Source organism: Lepidochelys kempii, chromosome 3 (assembly GCF_965140265.1).
Source record: "Lepidochelys kempii isolate rLepKem1 chromosome 3, rLepKem1.hap2, whole genome shotgun sequence".
Taxonomy (NCBI): domain Eukaryota; kingdom Metazoa; phylum Chordata; order Testudines; family Cheloniidae; genus Lepidochelys; species Lepidochelys kempii.
The window spans coordinates 81,744,943-81,767,958 of record NC_133258.1 but is presented as its reverse complement, the minus strand read 5'-3'; the positions used below and the strand labels follow the sequence as shown (position 1 = coordinate 81,767,958).

Here is a 23,016-nt window from a genome sequence, read left to right as displayed (position 1 = left end):
TGAAAATCAAGCTTCTCAACCTTATTCCTGCTGATAGGATTCTGCACTCTAAATTGAATCCATTAACACCCTCACTTATCACCTGTGCAACCTCATGGTCTTCAGTATGTTCATAAACTCGTCTTCAGTGGGATTACACTTGTGTAAATGGGCAAGTTATGGCACGGCAATTGGAATTTAGTTTATTCTGGTGATGATGCATGAGCTAGAATAGAACCCAGCTTGATCTCCCCTACATGTTTGAGCTCTGCATTGCTTATAGGACTAAAAAGTAGTGTTAACTTATTTTTGTCACTAGGGTAAGCAGATATGAGTGTGAATACACATAGGAAGCAGATTAGCTGAGTAAGAAGGTGCTGCCATTTTTTTTACAATGTTGTTTTTCAGAGAAGATCCACAGTATAGGGGCCTGATCCTAGGATGGGACTTTCAGTTGCTCATCACCTCTTAACCTCAGGCCCATAGTCTGTATTTCATTGTTTTTTAATATTTGAATGCAAGTTCTTTATTTTGTGTCTAATTAATATTCTGCATAGCAAGCTGGGGAAAAAATTCAAGATGGTCAGATTCAAACTGTGTGTGTATTCTCACATGTTTTTGAGTTCTGTGTATTGTAATTTTTTGTTGTTGCTTACCTACTTAATTTTCTCTAAGTTATTCACAATATCCATGTACTTGCAAAAATAAATAAATGATGAGCTAAATATTTACAGTGAATAAATGAAAACATTTGCTTCAGAACTCAAACAATGAGGAACAGTTAGGAAATGCAGTGCTTAAAAATAATTTACAGTGTGAATTCTTAAAGAGTTCACTACTGGCTGGTTTAGAACCATGAGGAATTCAATGAATATAAATGTTTCTGCCTTTCAGAAACATATCATTCTTTCATTTTTAAAAGGCCTTTTCACTAATTGTATTGGGGTTTTTCAGTTGGGTTGGTATCATAGAGTTGTCCCTGAATTGGACCACTGGGGGTAAATACTTGCATACGTTTTTCAGAGCCAAAGGAGAAAAAATTAACACACCTGTGTCAAGGCTGTTGGACCACAGTGTCCTCATTAGCTGGTAATAGGGAGAGTAATGAACCATTAAAATACAGTTGGGGGGAGTAGTGAGATTGTGGCTAGCTCACAGGATTAGGAAAACCTGAATTCTGTTCTTGGCTCTGTCACGGACTTACTGCCACTCAACCTCTCTTGGCTCTGTCACGGACTTACTGCCACTCAACCTCTCTGCCACCCAAGTTCCTCAGACACAAAGTGGGAGGTAATGATATCATATAAAGCTCGCTGGGTAAAAATGCTAAGTATTATAATTGTATAGTTATTCCATAGCAGAGGTCATGAACAAAGAAGTAAAATAATACTTTCCCTGTAAACATGTTTGGTGATTGTTTTCCTTCAATACATTTATTAACTTGATTTATATAGCACAGTTGGGTTCACTGATGAAAATTAGGCAGTGCATATTTATTTAATGACGCCTACCTGTGGAACACAAATTTGTAGCTATTATTTTAAATCAAACTGTCTTACTAATACGACGTTTGTTAATTCGTAGGGCCTCATTTCAAACATGAAGAACCGAGATATTGGGTCACCCACTCAGGTAAACGTAGAGCAGCCTAACAAGAACAAGAATCCCAGTATAACGTGGCTGTGTGAAGAAGAACCCTTCAATGACGTAACCATTCCATCCTACAAGAAACCTCTGTATGGCATCTCACACAAAATAACAGAGAAGAAGAGCACACCAGGGGCAGAGCAGTTTTCTTCCTATGAGCTGTTTGAAAAGGTCAATCCAAGCAGCCCCTCCCATCTGCGGAGTTTGAGCGATCAACGCAAAAGGGATTCTGCTGCTACCATCACTGTTACAGCTTCCACTGCAGATTCTGATCCCAACATATATTCTTTGATACAGAAAATGTTTTACACACTCAACACCCTGAATTCCAATATGACTCAGCTTCACAGCAAAGTTGACCTCTTGTCTCTTGAGGTCAGCAGAATTAAAAAGCATGTTAGCCCAACAGAGTCTGTAGCAGAGTTCAGACCTCCCCCAGAATACCAGCTGACCGCTGCGGAACTCAAACAGATCATGGATCAGAGCACCTCAGGTGGAGATTTGGCTTGCCGGTTACTAGTGCAGCTTTTCCCAGAGCTCTTCAGCGATGATGAGTTCAACAGGAGCTGCAGCACATGTGGCTTCCTTAACAAAAAGAAACTTGAATCGCTTCATCTGCAGCTTATCCGAAACTATGTGGAAGTTTGTTATCCTTCTGTGAAGAACAATGCTGTGTGGCAGGTGGAGTGTTTGCCTCAAGTTAATGACTTTTTCAGTAGGTTTTGGGCACAAAGAGAAATGGAAAATAGTCAGCAAAGTGTGCAGTCATCCAGTTTCTATGAGGCTGAGCAGGTAGAGTCCTCTCATTTCATTGAGGATAAAGAGCAGGAGGAAGCTTTGTCGCTGGACAGGGATAATGCCACCACCTCAGATTATGTTCTGGATGCTCAGGATCTCAATGAATTTTTAGATGAAGCTTCATCCCCTGGGGAATTTTCTGTGTTTTTGTTACACAGATTGTTTCCTGAGCTCTTCGACCACAGGAACCTGGCTGAAAGATATAACTGCTATGGAGATTCTGGGAAGCAAGAGCTGGATCCTCATCGACTTCAGATAATTCGAAGGTACACAGAAATTTACTTTCCTGATGTGCAAGAAGAGGATGCATGGTTGCAGCAGTGTGCCCAGCGAATAAATGATGAGCTTGAAAGTATGTATATGGATGGGAGTGAGTGTGAACAGATGAGAGACGACTGGAATGATTCTTCTAGTTTGCCTGACGATGTGTCTATCATAAAAGTGGAAGACAGCTTTGAATATGAAAGGCCAGGAAGAAGGTCAAAAAAGATTTGGCTTGTGCCCATAGACTTTGATAAACTTGACATTCCCCCTCCTGATTTTGATGTTCCTATCCCGGATTACCTGTTGAACAAGGAACAAATTAAAAATATATATGAAAGCAGTCTGTCCATAGGAAACTTTGCATCTCGATTGCTTGTTCACTTATTCCCTGAACTGTTTACTCATGAAAATCTAAGGAAGCAATACAACTGTAGCGGATCTCTAGGCAAGAAACAACTTGATCCAACCAGGATTAAATTAATTCGACACTATGTGCAAATATTGTACCCAAGAGCAAAGAACGATAGAGTATGGACATTGGAATTTGTTGGGAAGCTTGATGAGAGATGTCGACGCAGGGATACCGAACAGAGGCGCACATACCAACAGCAGCGGAAAGTTCATGTGCCGGGACCTGAGAGGAGAGAATTTCTTACCTATGCAATAAACCCAGAAAGATTCAGAGAAGAGTTTGAAGGGCCACCACTGCCGCCAGAAAGAAGCAGCAAAGATTTTTGCAAGATACCACTTGATGAACTTGTCGTTCCTTCTCCAGACTTCCCTGTGCCTTCTCTGTACATGCTATCTGATAAAGAGGTAAGAGAGATAGTTCAGCAGAGCCTTTCTGTGGGAAACTTTGCTGCAAGGCTTCTTGTAAGACTCTTTCCAGAGCTCTTTACTCCAGAGAATCTCAGATTGCAATATAACCATTCAGGTGCTTGTAACAAGAAGCAACTTGATCCCACCAGACTCAGATTGATCCGTCATTATGTTGAAGCTGTTTACCCCGTGGAGAAAATGGAAGAAGTGTGGCATTATGAATGTATACCAAGCATTGATGAAAGATGCCGGCGTCCCAACAGGAAAAAGTGTGATATACTGAAAAAAGCCAAGAAAGCGAAAAAGTGACAGGCTCTCTAAATTCTTCAGACTTTGACCACTAAATTATTTGGGAAGAGCATATTTTATTCTAGACTGGGAGCCTGATCTTGCTACAGAATCAAAGGGCGATGAGCCCTTTGGAATATTGGGCGCTAAGATTGTTACTTTTTAATACGTGTGTTGCACATACAAGGGCACTGCAACAGTGGGCAGTGGTTTACTACATTTGTACATGATAAAGACCATAAATGATCAGTGATGAAGTCGCTAATGACTCATTAAGAGCATGACTTTCGCTGGTGCAAATACATGTATTAAGTGTATTAGTCCTCTCCCCACTTTTGCATCTTCCATTTTTATCACTTTTTTAATAATAAAAACCCTTTTTAAAAATCATTGTGCTCTTCAGGAGCAGGTTTGCATTAAACCCTTTTAAACATCAAGGATAAATCATTTGGAATCTGAATTATTTTTTAACTTGCAAGTTTTGTTTTTGAAAGTGCCATGTTCATTGAGAACGATTGAAACATCTGACTTGGTTACTACAGTAATTACAGCTATCCCTTTGTTTTGTTCTTGATGATAATGAAAATAACACGAGGTCAGTACTGGGTCAAATGTAATTTCCTTTTTGACTGTTACCCATGTATATTTCCATTGCTATAAGAACTAAGACTTGATTAGACACAATGTGTTTTTACGCTGAGACCGTAGACCTGATCCTTCACCCTTACTCATGTAAGTTATTACATGGTCTTCAATATGACTACTGGGAACTGCTTCAGTGAATAGGGTTACAAAACAGAATCAAGTCCTTTACCAGCAGACTGTGTTGCCATTGCTTGTTAGTCTCTCTCTTTTTAGAAAAAGTACTTGAAACAAGGAATGTAGAAAAACATTTAAGTCCTTATTCTTCATCAGAATTATGATTCCAAAGTTTCCAGTATTAAATCAAATATTTAATAAGTAAAAGGTAAATACAAAGATTTGATTCTGTGGTAGAATTGAATGCTGCAGGGTCCCCACCTGTGAGCAGTGGTGATATGGTGTGTTTGTGTGAATACAGCACAACCTGGAGTCTCCGAATGTCATAGGGATATTGAAAATTCCTTTGATTATCCAAACTGATTTAGTGTAATTAATAGCTATCTGGAAGTGTAATCTTGAATGATTAATTTAGGTTCAGATGGTCAAGCTTGCATTGTTAATATGATCAGTTATAAAGAAGAACATCCTAACTCCATTGTGACTTCACAATTTGTGATCTGTCCTTGGAGAGTGCCATGTTAAAATCAGAACCTGATTTCCCTCTCAATTACGTTGCTGTAAAGCAGGATGGCCGTTGATGGCAACGGTGTGAGAGAATCAAGCCTTCCGTTAGATGTTAGTCATGGCAGTGATCATTTAACACTGACCATCCCTTGAACATCTTGAGATTTGTTGAGGTTTTCTGTGGTCCTCTTCTGTTATTTACTTAGATGGGTCATAGTATCACATTTCAGTTAAGCCCCAGTGTAAATTTCTATTTTAGCAATTATATTAAACTACAAAATACTTGATATTTTTACTTCAGTTTTTTAGAATTTACTGTTCTCGGAATCATGTTGACCCCTTCCTTTTAAAAAAAAAATATTTTTTCTAATGGCAAGAATTAGCAAAGTTATTTTACAGTGTTAAAGCAGTAGTAAGTCACAGTAGATAGTAGTACTCACTCATTTTTCCCCTATGTGCTAGCAACATCCTAAAAGAATGTATGATGAGAGTCATGATTGTCCTGAATAATCTAATACTGTTTAAATTCACTTAAATGTTTCCTGTTGGCATAAGTAATAGCAGACCATGCGCAAAATGGAAATCAGCACAAATATGGCTATTAATAAAATGAGAACATTTTACCAAAGATAATGAACTTATACCACAGTCTCTGCATCCTACCTTTCATTTTAGTACATATTTTTAGCAAACTGAATATCAAAAATGCAAGGTTTTTTATAATTATATGCTACCTAGAACCTCTTTGTGAACTTATTATACATGCATTTTTATGGACTATATGAAATGTCATGAAAATGGTAAAAGTCTTTTAATTTAGAGTTGAAAATGGCTAGCATTTATTCTGCAGCCCAAAAAGTAAGGAATGTTATATGCAGATTTTCTTTATAGTTTATTTATCTTAATGTCACATTTGTTTCAACAATAAAGTATGTCAAAACCCATTGAGGACTTCAACATATCTTAAACTTGCACATGGATGGTAAAGAGATTATATGAATGTACAGAATTTTCTACCTAACAACATACAATTTTAAGATACGTTGACATTTTCAATGAGTTTTGACATTCATCTGGTACAAATGAATCTATTTATATGACACACTGATCAATATATGAGGGGTTTTATTTTTAAAAAATTACATTAGCAAAAGTGAACATGTAATAGCTCAACAGAAATGGTCTTTTTCCTCAACTTCTAGTCAAATTACTGTAGTCTGCTTATATATTATATATCCTTCTGATTTGATCGTCTTGTTGGATTGCCCACAATCTTTTCACAATTGACAAAAAAATTTTGACATTCTTTTGAAAGGCCATTTGATATAAAGGCAATATACACATGAAAAGTGACAGTTAGCTTGCAAAAGAAATTTCTTGAGGTGCATTTGGAAGTGAATTCATCCAATTGGTTACATAATGAAACGTATATATTGTTACAAAAGAAATGCTGGCTCATGATTGGCTATGAACAGACACAAACTGTAAGTTTCTATTAGTTAACTTTTCTAAGGTCTGTTACTAAGATCTGGAGTAACATTAACCAGTCAGACTGAATACACAAGTGAGGGCATCTTGATTAGCTGCAACTGCTCTAATGTCATCTCCCTTTTAGAATGTTATTTTAAAAGGACAAACACTTAATGATTTCAAACTTAGGCTATCCGGAGAGATTCCCAGATATTAAATGAAAACATTCAGAACATATGTAACCACACACACACACTGACTTCTTATTAGCTATAAATTGTTTTACTTCAGTAAATCCTGTTGGGATGAATGTCAAAAGTCTAAGTATCTGCTCATTATAATTTTAACATAACACTTTTGGTAAGTATTGAACAACTCCCTCCTACAGTGATTCTAAAGGAAACAGCATAGTATTCAATGACTCTATATTTTCCAGTGTGACTGTCAGAATTTTTCCAACAGTAAAAAAAGGACTGCAAGCCTGCTACAAAATTAATGTAGAACTTTTTTTTTTTTTTTTTGGTGTCTCACCAATTTCACACAAATGAAACACTTAACTAAGGAACTGTGCAAGGGTTTAAAATATATACTTTTCTGAAATTTGAAGGGGAAAATGAAACTACTGCTTAGAAGTTCTTGCAGTTATCCAGGGAATCTGGCAACTGTATTAGCAGGGAAATGCAAGTAGCATGTCTTTAAGAGAGAAAAATACTTCCTATTTGAAAGGATTACGTTTGATTACTATTAAGAGTAAGATGTAGCCCTGAGCATTTTGTCATAATTTTGTGTTATTATGAATAAAAAAGTACCTTCTCATCTTAGGAACAATGTTCAGATGCAGTTCTATTTTTCTATCTTCAAGTTAAGATACTTTGTACATCAATTTTATTTCTGAATGCATTTCTTTTAAATTCAGCCAAATCTTGTTTTACTATTGTGTAATATTTTTGTACCAGTGGTGCCCAGAGGCCCCAGTCAGGATCAGGGTACTCTAGTGCTCAGTACTTTACAAACACATGAAGACATCACTGCACTGAAGATCTTGAAATCTAAGAAAAAAATTGAGGCTAGTTCAAGCCTCTGACTTTAAGAGTAAGTCACTGAAATTTGGGGATCGCTATTGACACAAATGATGTATTGTTTGGATGCTATAAGTTTCTTTTTCCAAGTCAGTTGTTTTCATTCTTACCACTATTCAGTTGGCTGCTAATGCAAGTATAAACTTTTTCCATCCGTATTCCAAAGATATTAAGAAGTATGTTTTGGGTGCTTTTACTGCAAATCTGGACCCTGTTTTTGCTCCCTTCCTAACTCCGTGCGCCCACGTGATTATCATCCATTCCTGGGAATCTTTTCTTCATGTTGGGCACTACTGCCTGTCCATGGACACTGATTCTACAGACACATTTCAGTTGTGAATCAGCTGTCTACTGCCTCTCCCACCTTGGCACATAAGGTGTGCTTTCATTACCTAGCCACAGCAAATCTGCCCTACAGTGCTTTCATAAACTTCGTTTTGTTTCTCTCACCCCACAAGACCCATTCAAATAAACCTATCATTATCAGTGAGAGTCATCTTAATTTTTTATTAAAACAAATTATTCTAATAGTAAAATGTTAGTCGTCATGTTTGTCCATGGATTATACAACTCCTATTCTGAGTAGCTGTCAGTAAGCATATAATTAGTTCCCTCTCCCTACAGAGGGCTGTCCCTGGATTACCATGTCTAGATCAGCAACCCAAATGCAAATAATCTGTAACTAAAAAAGATAAAGCGAGTTCCATCATACTCCAAGGATTTGATTTTTCTAGCTTTACCTCACCTGGTTGCCAGGATATAGACTCCCACTTCACACTCTTTTCATGCATCTTCCTTATTCAGAGCAATATGCTCTCTTCCAAAGGTGTCTTCCTGGTCCTTTGAGACTTGACCTGCTGCTGCATGGACAGAACTTCTACTTGTCCCATTTCCTGCCCTATCACACAATGTGACCATGGTTCATGTAGCAATTTTTCTTCTTTAGAGTAGCAGCCGTGTTAGTCTGTATTCGCAAAAAGAACAGGAGGACTTGTGGCACCTTAGAGACTAACCAATTTATTTGAGCGTAAGCTACAGCTCACTTCATCGGATGCTGTAGCTCACGAAAGCTTATGCTCAAATAAATTGGTTAGTCTCTAAGGTGCCACAAGTACTCCTGTTCTTTTTTTCTCCTTTAGTAATCATTCTGAAAGGGAAATCTTGATTGTCATTAGAGAAGCAGAACTTATAAAAGGGATCCCCAAAAAGTAGAATGGCTGGGGAATGATTTTTTTTCCCTGTGAAAAATTTGGATAAAACTTAAATTTGTTTTAGTCAAACTTTTTTCTGTGGAAATGTTTAAATTTTAATCTACAAACCTTTTCAATTTTCACAAACCAAAACTGAAAAAAATGCAGTTGATAGGTGAAATGTTTTGGTAGAAAACCCTTCAGGACATTCCAACATTTTGTTCTTTGTTTGCTGAAAACCAGACACACACAAAAACCCAAACATGTTGCCTGCCAAAACCTGAAAACTTGCAAAAATTGACATTTGCTGCAGAAATTTCCATGACAACACAATAGCCATTTTCTGTTAAACTTGAATGGAAAACTGTCTACGCACAGGTGTTTTATATTGGTCTGGTACAGTGCTTTGGTGATTCTGCTGAGCTTCCTTCTCTTTAAGGTGATCAGGGACAATTCTTCAAAACTCCCTTTTGTCCTTGCCCTTCCAAAGGAGTGTATCAGTTCATTAACTCAGACTTAATTGGCACAAAAGTGAGAGACAAAAACCTTTCAGGTATCTGTCAGAGGTGGCTATGTGACGGCCAGAACAGGGTTATGCCCTGTGTTTTAGTTTTGATCCCCTGAGTGGGATCCAGTGCACTATCTACTCAAAGAATTTTTTCCTCCTGTTCCCAGAAGTTCTTTTCACACAGTTTCAATATCTTTATGTCACTGTTCCAAAGTATCCATTTTAGTTCTAAATTATGCTTTAACAGCTTTTAAGCCAAGATTTTCAAAATTATTGATTCTGACTACTACCCAATTTGACACCTTAATAGAGGCCTGATTTCCAAAGGGTGGGGGATCTGGACTTTCTGAAAGTCAGCCCCCCCCCCACCCATATTACTAATTGCTTTTGAACACCTTGGTCTGTCTCTTATGTCAGTCATGATCCGCATTGCTCGTTAGGTTATGCAAAGTAGTTTTGACAGCACATTCTTCCATGTCACAGGTTCTTTGAAAAATCGATGCATCTCATTTTTCATTGTGTTTTATCTTGGACATTTAATTACTGTTTGTGCATCAGGCACACATCTGTCTTCCATGTTTGGTTGCTTGTGAGTGGAGTTTGCACACTTAGGCCTTGTCTACACTACAGAGTTTTGTTGATGCAAGTTATGCCGACATACAGCCACTGCTGTAATTACTCCACTGTTGCGTGTCCCCCCTATGCTCCTTGTTCTGCAGTGGTCAGAGAGAATGAGAGTGAAAGAGCCAGCTTGTGTTTTGGGGCAGTATAAGAGAGAGACTGTGTGTGGGTTGGGAGAGAGGGAGTTCAGACAGCAGCTAGAAACAACCAATCCTGAGGCAGAAGCTGTTGCACAGACAGCTGGCGTCCGCCCCTGTTCCCCTAGCTCAGCAGAGACCAGTACATGGGCAGGGAAAACCCTGAATCAGCCCCTGGCTCAGCATGAGTCTCCCCCTTCCCTGTAGTAGCAGCCCACCCTGCCTGTCTGCCACTGCAGACCTAGTGCTGGGGAGAGCAAGATTACGTGAGTTCTCCCACAGCCTCCTCTCCCCACAGCCCAAGTAGATCCACCCCCTCCCTTTTAGTCCAAGCAGGAGGGCATTTGCTGCCAGAACCGGCTTGCTCAGCCCGGGGGAGGGGTGGATGCAGGGCAGCAGAGTTCAAAACAGTGAGCAGAGCAGGCACAGTGGGCATTGTGGGATACCTCCCCGAGGCCAGTTACAGCGATATAACACACACACTTTCGTCGATCTAACTTTGTCACAGGAAGTTCTACGCCTCTCATCAAGGTTGTTTTCTTTTGTCGGCCAAGCAGGCAAGTTTTGTCAATGGGAGGAGCATGGTAGTGTGCACACCTCCACTGTTTTGCCCACAAAAGCTGCCTTTTGTCAACAAAACTGTAGTGTAGACAAGGCCTTAGAGCAGGTCCCTCCAACTGCTTTTAATATAGACATCAAGTGCTTCCTTATATTTCTGCCGCTGGGAGTCTTGTGGGAGAAGTTTCTCAGGCCTCACAGTCATTTAAGAGCAGATTCTTAAAGTTGTTTAGGCACCTCAAAATGCAGGGAAGCCCCGAGTGGAATTTTTAAAAAAATAGTTGAGTTGGATTAGGCACCTTAGAGTCTAGTGGGATTTTCAGAAGCAGCGATGTTCATCTTTAAGCACCACAATACCTTTAAATATCTGGCTCCTATTCACTTCTAAAGATTGCTGCAGTGGAATAGCACTTTGGAGCAACTATTTTGACAAGTTGCATAATGGAGCAACTAGTGCTGCATTGGCTCATTTATCCTATCTCCTTTCCCATTTCTACTAAGTAACACCAGACGCAGGAAATTTGCTAAAAATACTATGCCAGTGTGGCTCTGCAGTTTATTGAAAGAAAAGGAGAAAAATAACTAGGTTATTGTGTAGTTATATATTAAGTCAGATTATTTCCTTTTAGAAAAAGATATGATAAATTACTCTAGTTCGTACACTCTGTTCCGTTACAGTGATGCTACTGCCATCCAGTGCACTCTCACTCTTGTGAGAATGAAGAATTTGAATCAGGAGGGCCAGATCCTGCAGTCTTCACATCATTGACAAAGGAATGAGAGATTTGCCCCAACCTTTAAGGATAAGAAAACTTCCTTTTTACTTGTTGTTTTTTCACTTAAAATATTAAATAGAAGATCATTCTCATAATAGCAACAGCATATCTATGATTATGTACAACTGTCATTAAATGAAGCATTTCTTACTAAGCATTTGTGCTAAGAAAGAAAGATGGACATGAGATTTTTAGCATGTTTTTTCCATTTTATTGTCATCCTTCTACAATGTTCCTCCAAGACCTGTACAACTAACTCCCAGTTTACGCATTAAGTACTCTCTATTTAACATTCAATTAATTGAGGGCATGAGTCTGAAATCTTCCACTCATGTTCTGCACAGCTACTATAGGGTATAAAATGATAGTAGCGTAAGCTCCCTCTTCCTGATCTTCCAATATGCCTCACAATTATGACGGGAGTGTCTCCCTCAGCCATTCTCCTGGTCACTCTAAAATAGCCAAACTGGCCAGTAGTGATATGAACATGACCACCAACACATTTCACAGAGGCAACTGACAAGAATCAGATGGTAGTGACTCTGTCACTATCAACCGAATCAGATTCAAATCAGTGACCATAGGCGGGAGAAAGCTTTTAAGTCATCCTGTCTCCCTCCTTTGGGTTTTTAGATTTCAGAAAGGTTCATCCTAGAGTGACACCCCTGAGGTACAAGATTAGAAAAATGAGTTAAGTAGTCTCACAGCCAGAAACATTCTTCCACTTGTTATGAGACCAGCCTTAATTTCAACATAGTCATTATGATTAACAAAATCAACTGTCAAGCAGTTGAGCTCTATCTAGCCTTTACCCAACCATTATATATCTTCTTTAGGGAAACTGTCTGGAAATAAAGCTTTTTCCAAATTACCATGAAACAAAAATGAATAGAACAGAGTAAACTGACAGACTATCACAAGATATGAATGGTGCATATGGCAAGGAGGTAACATTATCACAAGCTTAAAAAGGATCCAAGAATTTTGTTTAACCAAAATTCCTATTTAGCAACAAATGAAATGGTTTTCCACAAGAAGTCTCATGCTGCCATATGCAAATCCTTGTCACTTAAATACATCCTGCTTGGGCACTTTTAAATTTTTCCAGCGCCGCAAAACCACTTTGTATTTTTCACTTTCAGTCTTTTCTGATGCTTTTTTTAAGACAACACGCATAACTACAGCAGTTTCTGTTTCTTTATCCTCCCCTACTATCAGATCCAGTGTGTCACCAACTTTGACCTGAAAATAGAGACAGAGAGAGATAATTAACATTCTTTTGAGGAAAATAACCCTAAAGTTTATGTGCAATTTAATTGTCTTCCTCCTCTTTCCACACGGATTATTCTTGTTATCTTATAGGGAAGTTGTTAGAATGGCTGTATAAGTCATGTCTACAGTATAGCAGCCATGTTCCTCTAATCCAGGCCTGCAAGTGAGTGATGAGGAATGAATCCCTGTGAATCTCACCACAGCTCCACCCTGGCTGTGTTATTTCCAACTAATTGTTTTTGTTTTTTAGTTTTTATGTATTGTAAATGCAATTGAATGAGAGTCCAACTTCTTATTACTACCTTCAAAATTCAGCCCCTAATTCCATCTCTTCTCCCACTATTTCCATGTAGGCCTTTCTAGTCACCAACTCTGCAAGCCTCATTGCTCTCTTTATGTCCTCATTCCACTCTTACCCTATACTTGGATTAGCCCTCAAGCTTCCATGTATTACGCAACTTCCCTCTCTGCCCAGTCTCCCTCCTTCAAAATCCACTACTTTCAGTTAGCCTTCCAAGGCTACACCCCCCCTCCAATCTTCTGTGCCTACTCCCACCCCCCAAAAAATATACAGCAGCTAGTGTGAATGTTGCATAACATAATCTCATGACTTCAAACAATATAACTATAATCTTTCCTTATACCAGCCTGTGACTGCTCTTGCTTCTCCACCTCTCTATGTCGCGTCTAACCAACAGGATAGGCTTCTAGGAGCAGAGTCTTGTCTTATTTGACTAAAGCATTATATGTGTGCTTACGGTTCAGTAAATAACCAAGCAGCAGTACCATTGCCATATTAAAGAGAAATAGAGCCCCAACAGGTTTTTGCATTTTTTTATATGCCAGCCTCTAGTAGGCTACCACTATGGGACAACTCTCATCATGCAAATGAAAGTCTAGATTTTGGTTTTAATGTGTAATCCTCCCCAAATTCACTACATGTATGAGAAAAGTCTTAATACTCAAACATTTTGTATAACTTGTACAAAATGATAATGTGAAATTAAGTTAAATCTAACAATACCACTATTAGGTATATTGTTTCTCCATTTTACAGATGGAGGAAAATGAGGCAGAGAGGTAAGCAGAATCATAAAGAACTACCTCAACTTCAACCAGTGAGCTTGTGGGTCTGGTAATAAGCCCGCCCAGAATCAACTTTAGCAGACATTGTTTTATATTCTAGGTAACTTAATAATGAAGTATTAATCCAAATTCCTATTTGACTTCAAGCAGAAGAACCGTTAAACCTTAACAAAGGCAAGTGTTACTGGAAGATGACTTCTTCACATTATACTTGGTGATTCCAGCAATTTTTTACATCCAACGCTTTACACTGCATGATAACTACATTGACTTGTTGGGAAGTACATTAACTAAAAGTAGTACATTTTGGTTGAACCACAGATCTTTATATTTCAACTCCTGTATTACTGGATACGGAGTGGTTGCCAGGTTGTTCAGCTGCAGTCAGACATCCCCTTCCGACTACAAGCAAATATACATTTTTCAGAGATCTAACACTGGTGAGAGAACCAGAGGGCAGAAAGTTTTCAGTTTTAGAAGCCCCTACCTGCTTATGGGCTGCTAAGCATACAAGGACAAATTTGGAACTCTTCACTCAGGCAAGCTTCCCATTGACTTCTATAGAGCGCTTACCCAAGGAAGAGACTGTAGGGTTTGGTCCTTGGTATGTGGTTTCTAATGTGATATTAAAGTTTAGATAGTTTATTATTCTAATGTCACTTGAATAACCAAATATAAAAACTTAATTCAAGGAAAACTACAAAAATCACTGATTAAGTTTTAATTTATTCAAAATTTAAGAACTACATGTTAATAGAAAAAACCCTAGCAGTCCAACAGATAGCAGACACTTCAGAAAGGTAATTTTATCTAATGTAACTAAAGTGTATATGCAAAGCACCATAGGCTTGCATTGGAGTACATGAATATTATACCTGCTTCACTCTTAATTAAAGTAATACCATGTCTGTTCTAGGACAGTTTATTTTAAAAAAAGATTTTTGCATGCAAAAATCTCTACCAAAGGACTCTGGATACAAATTGCATATTGGGATTTTTGTTTTGCAAGATGACTGATTTCAAGCAGAGTCTGTGTATTCAAATTAGAACATCATAACTCTTGATAATAGACTCAAACAAAAAATGTAGTTTAATATTAAAGTTGCTCTCATCAGTAAAATTAAACCATGAAAAAAGGAAATAAAAAGTTAGGGATTAAAAGGTTGCAGAGTCAAGCACGCTCGAGTTAGGAAATGCCGGAATGAACGCTGGCCATGCAACTTTAATTAGGCTCCCTTGTGTGTATACATGATAATATAGGATTAGATTACATGCAGAAGTGACTACCTGTGAAAACTTTGATGTAAATGATTTGTCCAGTGTCACATAAGAACTTGGTCACAGAGGCAGGGACTAAGGCCAGTCTACACCTAAAACTTAAATCAGCCTAACTACATCACTCAAGCCTGAAAAATTTCACACCTGCATGGCAGGTAGGTTGACCTAATCCCCACTGTAGAATCAGCTCAATTGATGGAAGAATTATTCCATTGACCTACCTACCGCCTCTCAGAGAAGTGGATTACCTACATCAACAGAAAACCCCCTTCCATCAATACAGGAAGTATACGCTACAGCTGCGTCACCATACCTCTGCTATTGTAGCCACTATAGTGTGGACATACCCTGAGCCTCAAGGATGGTATTCAACTGCCCTAAACACAAGACCATCCTTTCTCTTCCTTTAGTCCCCTGCCTTATTCGCTACAACCTCCCAACTTCTGCAACAAATGAGACAGGGCTGCTACAGTCAGAAGACTCCTTCACTGCACAAACCCATTTCATCCCCAGAGCAAACCAGGCATGCTTGCAAAAAAAACACCGGTGAGACACTGAAGTACAGACCCTGTACAACAGAAAACTCTGATGCAACCTTAACTATAGTCTTTTTACTGCAAGACCATAATATCAAGTCTGTAGAAACTACAAATGAAGTGTTGCAAGTGAGGAAAAAGTTATGATGGTTCTGTTGATGACTTATAGAGACAAAAAGTGTCAAAAAAGCAAGACATAGGCTATAGGAGATACAAGGGTTTGCCATAGAGATGCCATCTTTATAACGCTACCATTATATGATAGATACTTTCCAGGCATTCAAAATGCATTAGTCCCTGCACCAAATAGCTCATATTGCAAGGACAGAAAGACAACTAGACAAAAGGTTAAGGAAAGGGAGCAACCAAAAAAAAGATTCACTACAGGTAGTGAGGCAGAAGTGGATCTTTAAGGACTTCAAAACAGAGAGGGTACAGTTGCCACAAATAAGAACATTCAGAGACTGGGGCTTATAAAGAATGATATCCTGAAAGAGAATTTGAACAGGAACAATTCCTTTAACTGATGACAGGTGCTTCCTGATAAGAAAGCAGATAGGAGTTATTTAATACTGGGGGAAAGTGTCAGTGAAATTCTTAAGAAGGGCTGAAGTATAAGTAGGAATTAATGATAAATGTATGGATAATCTCCTACTTAAAATAATATTTTTCTCTAAGTGGCTACACTAACCCATGCAACCTTAACAGTGGATAGGCTGCAGGGATTACAACAACAAAAAAAGGAGTACTTGTCGTTAGTCTCTACGGTGCCACAAGTACTCCTTTTCTTTTTGCAACAACAACAAAAAAAAACATTTGTGGGGGTTAATTAAGAATCAAGAAGCCTGTTTAATGCAGCTACAAGTACCCTCCTCCCCCATATCTCTGGCAAAGTCTTCTGGGGGGAAGGGGAAAAGAAGCTGTACTCCTCAGCTTACAGAACTACTTCTACTACCTCCGTCAAGATGGAGAAGTAGACATACAGTAACTTGTTTTGATTCATCCATCCCCCAGTTAAACTAGATATACTTAGAAACTTAATGAAACCTGGATATTTTGTCTTCTTACATAAAGTCGCCATTTTTTACATCGTGTTATCTTTTAACCCCAGGTATAACAGCTCACATGTTACATGCAGGATAACTCATTGTTGTATAGCCTCTTATAATGCCTGCATGGGTGCTATCAGAGTAGGAGGGAAAAGAAAATGTCAGCCTTAGTTATGATCTTGTATGATATTAATTTGAGGTGTTTTTTTAAAAAGCCTTACAGTTCTGCTTTTCTTCCACAATTTCTCTCCATTCAGCCTGAGTTCACCATTATAGAATGCATCTTCCACTTTGCTAAAATAAAAAAAAAAATAAGAAGTTTGCTTTATAGGGCTGTGTTTACAGCGCACAGTAAACAAATGCAATTGTTTCCTAACACACAGGCAAAAACACAGTTCACCTGCAAAGTGTGATCCAGAAGGAGAATGTGTGCACAAAGCATTCATAACTCTTCTGTACCACAGGTACAAGGGCGGTTTAAGAGTGTTTATAACAGATAACACCCCTTTTGTATGCCATCAGTCATTTTAAACTTAAGAATGTTGTCTTTGGATATCAGCTTCAAGTCATACTAATGTATTGTAACTAACAGGCTTCTTAAATCCTCTGCAGGTTGCATAGGTTATACATTGTGATGGACTTGTTAATAAAGGTTTATGTATACCTGGTGAAGGTAGGTGTGGCAGGTTTATATTTAATGTAGAATTAGGTTAGACTCTTTCTTCTAGTCAATCTAGGCTATTTTTTTTTAAATTCTTCCACCAACTAGCAGAAGCTTTCCTATTCTTAAGCTCTTTGTTTCTAAGTCAACAGTTAAAAGCATAAATGCTAGAGATTGATTAAAATTATCACTGTCTCTTTAAGCAGTCTTAGTATTTCAGACAGCGATAAGTAGCAGAATTCTGGAAAAAAAAACAAATCCCAAGAGACAAAGTAACAATACACCTCCAAAGACAAATATGGACTTCTGATTAAGTTAAAAAAAATTCTTCTTCACTAAGTTACTGCAGCAAGTAAAAGGACATCAAAAGAACATTTAACTGTTTGCTATATGACAATTTCTTTATTGGTAAGCTATATAAATCTTTCATACTTACTTTCTTGCAATATCTAGACCAGCTTTCATTATTATATCATAACGAAAAGACTGGACTACTTTGTCAAGATCCTTGTAATCTTTCACTATATTGGGGTCATTTTCAAATTCATCTTCTGAATCACATCTCTCTTCATCCTCCTCCTCCTCCTCCTCCTCTTGCAGGGGTTGTTTTTTCTTTCTAGAACTTTTGTCACTTTTAAGTCGTAAACAAGGCACTGAAATGCACTGTGAAGGTTGTCTTAAAAATACATCATGTTTCACAAGAGAAATGCTGAAGTGTTTTCTGTAGTTTATTATACTGGATTGGTGACTAGAGTATATATATCTCCTCCAGGACACACTGAGTTTATTAGACGGGAATTTCTCCCAGATTCCAAACCAGACATTTAGTTTCCTAAAGGCAGTGACGGGCAGTCTGAAACCAGTCATAGCATACCCTGAAATAAAGAGATTCAATTAGTACTGAAAAAATTGGTCAGCAAACAGCATATTTATAGTAGTGACTAAGATCAGCACCTTTTCTCCTTCTTGTAATAATGATATAGTTCCTTTTGCAACCATAAGGATTTATTGTATCTTTCTGTGAAACGTTCTTTTTTCTCATATAGCAGGACAGGTAAATTGACTATTCATAATCTGTATTTTTCATATTTAGTTCCCCATTATAAATAGGCAGCATGTTACACTGAAAATTAGCAACGGAAATTCAAGTGCAATACTCTATATGTAACTCTCTTTTTACAATTTGTTAAACTACTAACTTTCTTATGGTTTCTTCCTTCCATTACTCAAATACAATATTTTAAGGTCATAATTAACTTCCAGCCCACGCTATTTAACAAGAGCAGAGAGATGCCAGAGGCTACATTTATTAGGGATAGTTCTTGACAGAAATGACTTGCTCAATACCAGAGAAAGTAGTAAAACCAGGAATAAAAGTCAAGAGTTCCTGAATTCACCTTGTGCTCAGACCACAGAGCCAGCAGATGAGAAAATGCTCTCCTAACCAGACCTTAATATTACTGAAGCATTTTCAAGAGAAATACTCTTTCCTGCTGCAATATATTTATTCATCCTCCACTAGAAGAGCAGTCACTAGCAAGAACAATCCCTTAGAATCATAGAATATCAGGGTTGGAAGGGACCTCAGGAGGTCATCTAGTCCAACCCCCTGCTCAAAGCAGGACCAATCCCCAACTAGATTTATGATCTTAGGTAAGGATGAAAAACAGTGTTATAACCCTAAATTTCCACACGTTTGCATTAATCTTTTAGACTGAAATTTCTATGTTTTGTTCTCTACCCCAAAATGAATTTTTGGAAAGTTTGAGCACAATTATTTTACCTGTTTCAGTGAGTGAAGGGGGAAAAAAACCCACTTTCATTATCTTTGTTAATTTATTTTTTTAAATGCAGACAAAAAACTACAACAGCTGAAGTGTGAAATTTGGCATAGCCATAGTCCTCATTAGGACTAATAATTTAGGGCATATTAGTAGCATTACTATAGCACTTGAGGACCCTATTCATAAACCAGGACCCCATTCTATGAGGTGCCGCACGCCTTTGCTTGACTTGGGAACAACTTTCTACAATGGTTATGAGTGATTTTTCAGTACCTAATATGTTTAACAGCATCTAATATTTTAATAGAACCTAATGAAGCCCTGCCCACCCTGTCACAGGACCGCTGCTGGGACCATTTATGTGAAAGAGACTGAACCCTCTTTCATAAAAATGGTCCCAGCAGCGGTCCTGTGACAGAGTGGGCAGGGCTTCATTAGGTTCTATTAAAATATTAGATGCTATTAAACAAGTTAGTGATTTTTCATAGTACCTCATAGCCATTGGAGAAAGTTATTCCCAAGTCAAGCAAAGGCTCCCTCACATTACTGTAACTGCACTTTTGTTAAACATCTGGGTTGTCACACCATGTACTTGCCATATGTTCTTCCACATTAGTGGGGGGTGAAGCCCCCAAATATATGCAAACTTGTACCAAAAGAAGTGAAAATGGATTTTATGTTATATGTAAGTTGTGAGAGCACTCCAAAATCCCAGTCAGGATCAAAGCCACACTGTGCTAAAAGAAAAGGAGTACTTGTGGCACCTTAGAGACTAACCGATTTATTTGAGCATAAGCTTTCGTGAGCTACAGCTCACTTCATCAGATGCATGCTCACGAAAGCTTATGCGCAAATAAATTGGTTAGTCTCTAAGGTGCCACAAGTCCTCCTTTTCTTTTTGCAAATACAGACTAACACAGCTGCTACTCTGAAAACTGTGCTAAATGCAGTGTGTATATATCTATGTACATTGACTGATTCTGATCATAGATTGCAACTGCTAAGGGGCCATGTCTGGAGATGGGACAAGAGATTACATTTTAAACTTGTTTTTTTCTGGCAAAATCTTCTCCTAAGAAGATTCACTCTCCCTGCCACGCTCAAGGGTCTGATTTCAATCCCCACCAATAATTAACTGGTCAGGACTAACCTGGAGCACACTTACCTGATGAAGTGAGCTGTAGCTCACGAAAGCTCATGCTCAAATAAATTGGTTAGTCTCTAAGGTGCCACAAGTCCTCCTTTTCTTTTCACTTACCCTCTGCCACCATCCCCCTGGCTACAGTTTGGTTCCCACTGAGCTTTTCTTCTAACCAGCCCGCCCATGCACCCAGCCCTTGGGACAGCCGGCTCCCTGCTAGGAAAGCAAAGGAAGGCGAGGTGCCCAAACCACACTGTCACCCACCCCCACCTCTTCCCGCCTTTCGCTCCAGGCCCGCAACGGCGCCGCTTCGGGGCTAGGGAAACTCCCGTGTCTGCCTGGGCAGGGCCGAGCTCTGCTGTACCAGCCCCGGCCCCACCGACTGCGACCGCGGGGCCACGGGCCCGCTCTGCCGCCGGCCTGAGGGAGCCCGGCGGGGCCCGCTCCGCGGGGGGCAGCCGGAGAGCAAAGCTCCGCTCGGGCCGCGCTCCCTGCAGGCCTCGGCAGCTGCGCCCACAGCGAGACCCGGCCAGGGCACATCCCCGCGGCCCGGGCAGCCGCGCCCCAGCCGGAGCCGCTGTTACCTGTGTCCGCCGGACGCTGCGGCCCGGCCCCGCTGCTAGTCCCCGGCCCCTTCCCAAGCCCGCCGCCGAGGCGCTGCGCGGAGAGCGGGGTGGAGCCGCCGGCCAGGGCCCCGCTGCTGGGGGCTGGCGCCGGGGAACTCGCTGCTCGGTCCCCGCCAAACCCCTTCAGCGTGTGCGGGGCCGGGCCGCGCCCCGTGGCCTCAGCTCCCAGCAGTCAGTGGGGGGAAGGCGGATGCGCCCCTGCAGCCCCCCTGCTTCGCTACGCGGCTCTCGGCCCGGCGGCTCCCGGGGAGCAGAGGCCTGCCTGGCTGGCAGGCGGGAATTTGCAAACGGTGGGGCCTGCCCGCCCCTCTGGATGCACCTTAAAGGGGCCGGGCTTTCCGCGGGGGAGCGTCGCTCAGGTCCCTTTCCCTTGCCTCAGGCTGGGCACCCACAAGCTGAGGCAGCCGCGGGGAGGAAGAGGATGGGTACTCCCGCCAGCTGCTGGGGCTGTTGTTATTCCTAAATGCCCTTTGGTCCCTTCTCCTCCTGTGTGTAAAGACAGAGCTGACTAGGCTCAAAGGGGAGAGGCCTTGTCTCTTCTCAGGGAGCACTAGAGCTGATATCACAAACTAGTCTAAGGGCTGAGCCTGGGATGTGGTGTGAAAGCCAACACAAAGAAAAGGCAGCTGTCCTGAGCCTGCCCCTCGACCCAGCCAAATCACTAAAACTGAACTTACTAAGCCCTGGTCTATGCTGCAAACTTATGTCAGTATAACTATGTCACTCGGAGCAGGGGGAGAAATCCACACCCCTGAGCAATATAGTTATATTGACCTAACCGCTGGTGTAGACAGCGCTATGTGATGGGAGGGCCTCTCCTGTCAACATAACTAGTCTACACTACTGCTTATGTGGATGTAACTTAAGTTGGTCAGAGGTGTGAAAAAGACACTCCCCTGAGTGATGCAAGTTACAGTGACCTAAGTGCTGTCTACGCCAGCACTATCAGACACCCTCCCACCAACAGAGCTTCCACCTCTTGCAGAGGTGGAGTAATTATGCCAACAGGAGAATGCGTCTTCACCAGATGTGTTACAGTGGCACAGCTTCACCGATGTAGCACCGTGGTGTAGACTTGGCCCCGTGGAGGTAGTGCACCTATATTGACGGGAGAAGCTGTCCTGTCAGCGTAGGTGGTATCTTCACTAAACACTACAGCAGTGCAGCTGCTCTGGTGCAACACAGTCGGTGAAGACAAGCCCTAAGATGGGCAGTGGAACCTCAGAACAGGGCATTGCAGCTAAAGGTAGCACAGTGGATGAAGCATATGCTTGGAAGAGTTAGATAAACATCATTTTCACCACCCACCCACAAACGGATGGAAAATATTTTTATGGATAATCAAAAATGTACAGATAGGCAACGTAACAAAAAAACAGCTTGAGAACACTATTAGAGTTTGATTTAAGGATATTTATGTCATATAGTTTGCCGTGATGATGTCAGTCTATGTTTTAATGGTTATAACACTTTAACTTTTGAATCTCATCATCTACTGTTATTATATAATTATTGACTCCCCCCCTTGTCTGAGCCTCCCATAATTTCTTGAAACTGTGAAAATTTATAAACATAAAAATAATGTTTAAAATCTACAATTTTGCACAGCTTAAAAAAGTCAAGTTCTTCCAAGCCTAGAGATGCAGCAGCATGAAGGTGCCTCCCACCCAGCAAATCCTTGAGCTCTGACTACTAATAGCTGGGGTAAGTGGCCATGGCACTATAGGACTGGACCAGACCAAGGACACATCAGGGAATCGGCAGAGTGGGCAGTGACAAGCAGCAGAAGCAGTAACAGGAAGTGGTAGAGGACTCACTCACCCACTTGAGGAGCACCCCTTGGATTCTGGGATTTCACTGACCTCAGACAGCATACCATGAGTGGGATGTAGCAGAGGAAAAAGGGGAGTGGCATGTTAAAGGGAAGTAAATTGGACTTTCAAACCACAAAGTGGGAAACTGAGGCAAATTATTACTGCTCAAGATATTGTGGGGCGGGTTTTTTATCTGTTGTCTGAATACTTTTCAGTCATTGTTGCTGTATTCCCTTTCCCCTTAATGGAAGTTTTGTTGTTGTTATACACAGGCTCAGTGCTTGCAAGTGGAGAAGTAGTGCCTAGAGGCACACATGGGGAGGTATTTAGTTTTTCCAGATTTCTGCATGGGAGCTCAAGCCAATTTTG

General features: G+C 40.2%; 2 protein-coding genes across 11 annotated transcripts in view; one reads left to right on the top strand and one right to left on the bottom strand.

Moving 5' to 3' along the window:
* BEND3 (BEN domain containing 3) overlaps positions 1 to 8,276 on the top strand; it is a 65,967-nt gene extending 57,691 nt beyond the window's left edge. For 8 of the 9 annotated variants that reach the window (XM_073336921.1, XM_073336925.1, XM_073336924.1 and 5 more), the window contains one exon: positions 1,564 to 8,274. In XM_073336921.1, the coding sequence (XP_073193022.1) occupies positions 1,564 to 3,816 (2,253 nt within the window). In that variant the 3' untranslated portion in view covers positions 3,817 to 8,274. Of the gene's footprint in view, positions 1 to 1,563 lie in introns of all 9 variants that reach the window. The other variant, XM_073336929.1, reaches the window with a different exon arrangement.
* A 3,312-nt stretch (positions 8,277 to 11,588) lies between these two features.
* Positions 11,589 to 21,293, bottom strand: MTRES1 (mitochondrial transcription rescue factor 1). Of its 2 annotated transcripts, none has more exons than XM_073336932.1 (4): positions 21,153 to 21,293; positions 17,719 to 18,157; positions 16,843 to 16,915; positions 11,589 to 12,642 (listed from the first exon to the last, which is right to left on the bottom strand). In XM_073336932.1, the coding sequence occupies exons 2-4, from the start codon at positions 18,147 to 18,149 to the stop codon at positions 12,466 to 12,468; spliced, it is 681 nt and encodes a 226-aa protein (XP_073193033.1). In that variant the 5' UTR covers positions 18,150 to 18,157; positions 21,153 to 21,293; the 3' UTR covers positions 11,589 to 12,465. The 2 variants fall into 2 exon arrangements, with proteins under 2 accessions (XP_073193033.1, XP_073193032.1); XM_073336931.1 differs by lacking the exon at positions 21,153 to 21,293 and adding an exon at positions 20,792 to 21,124.
* Positions 21,294 to 23,016: the final 1,723 nt, after the last annotated feature.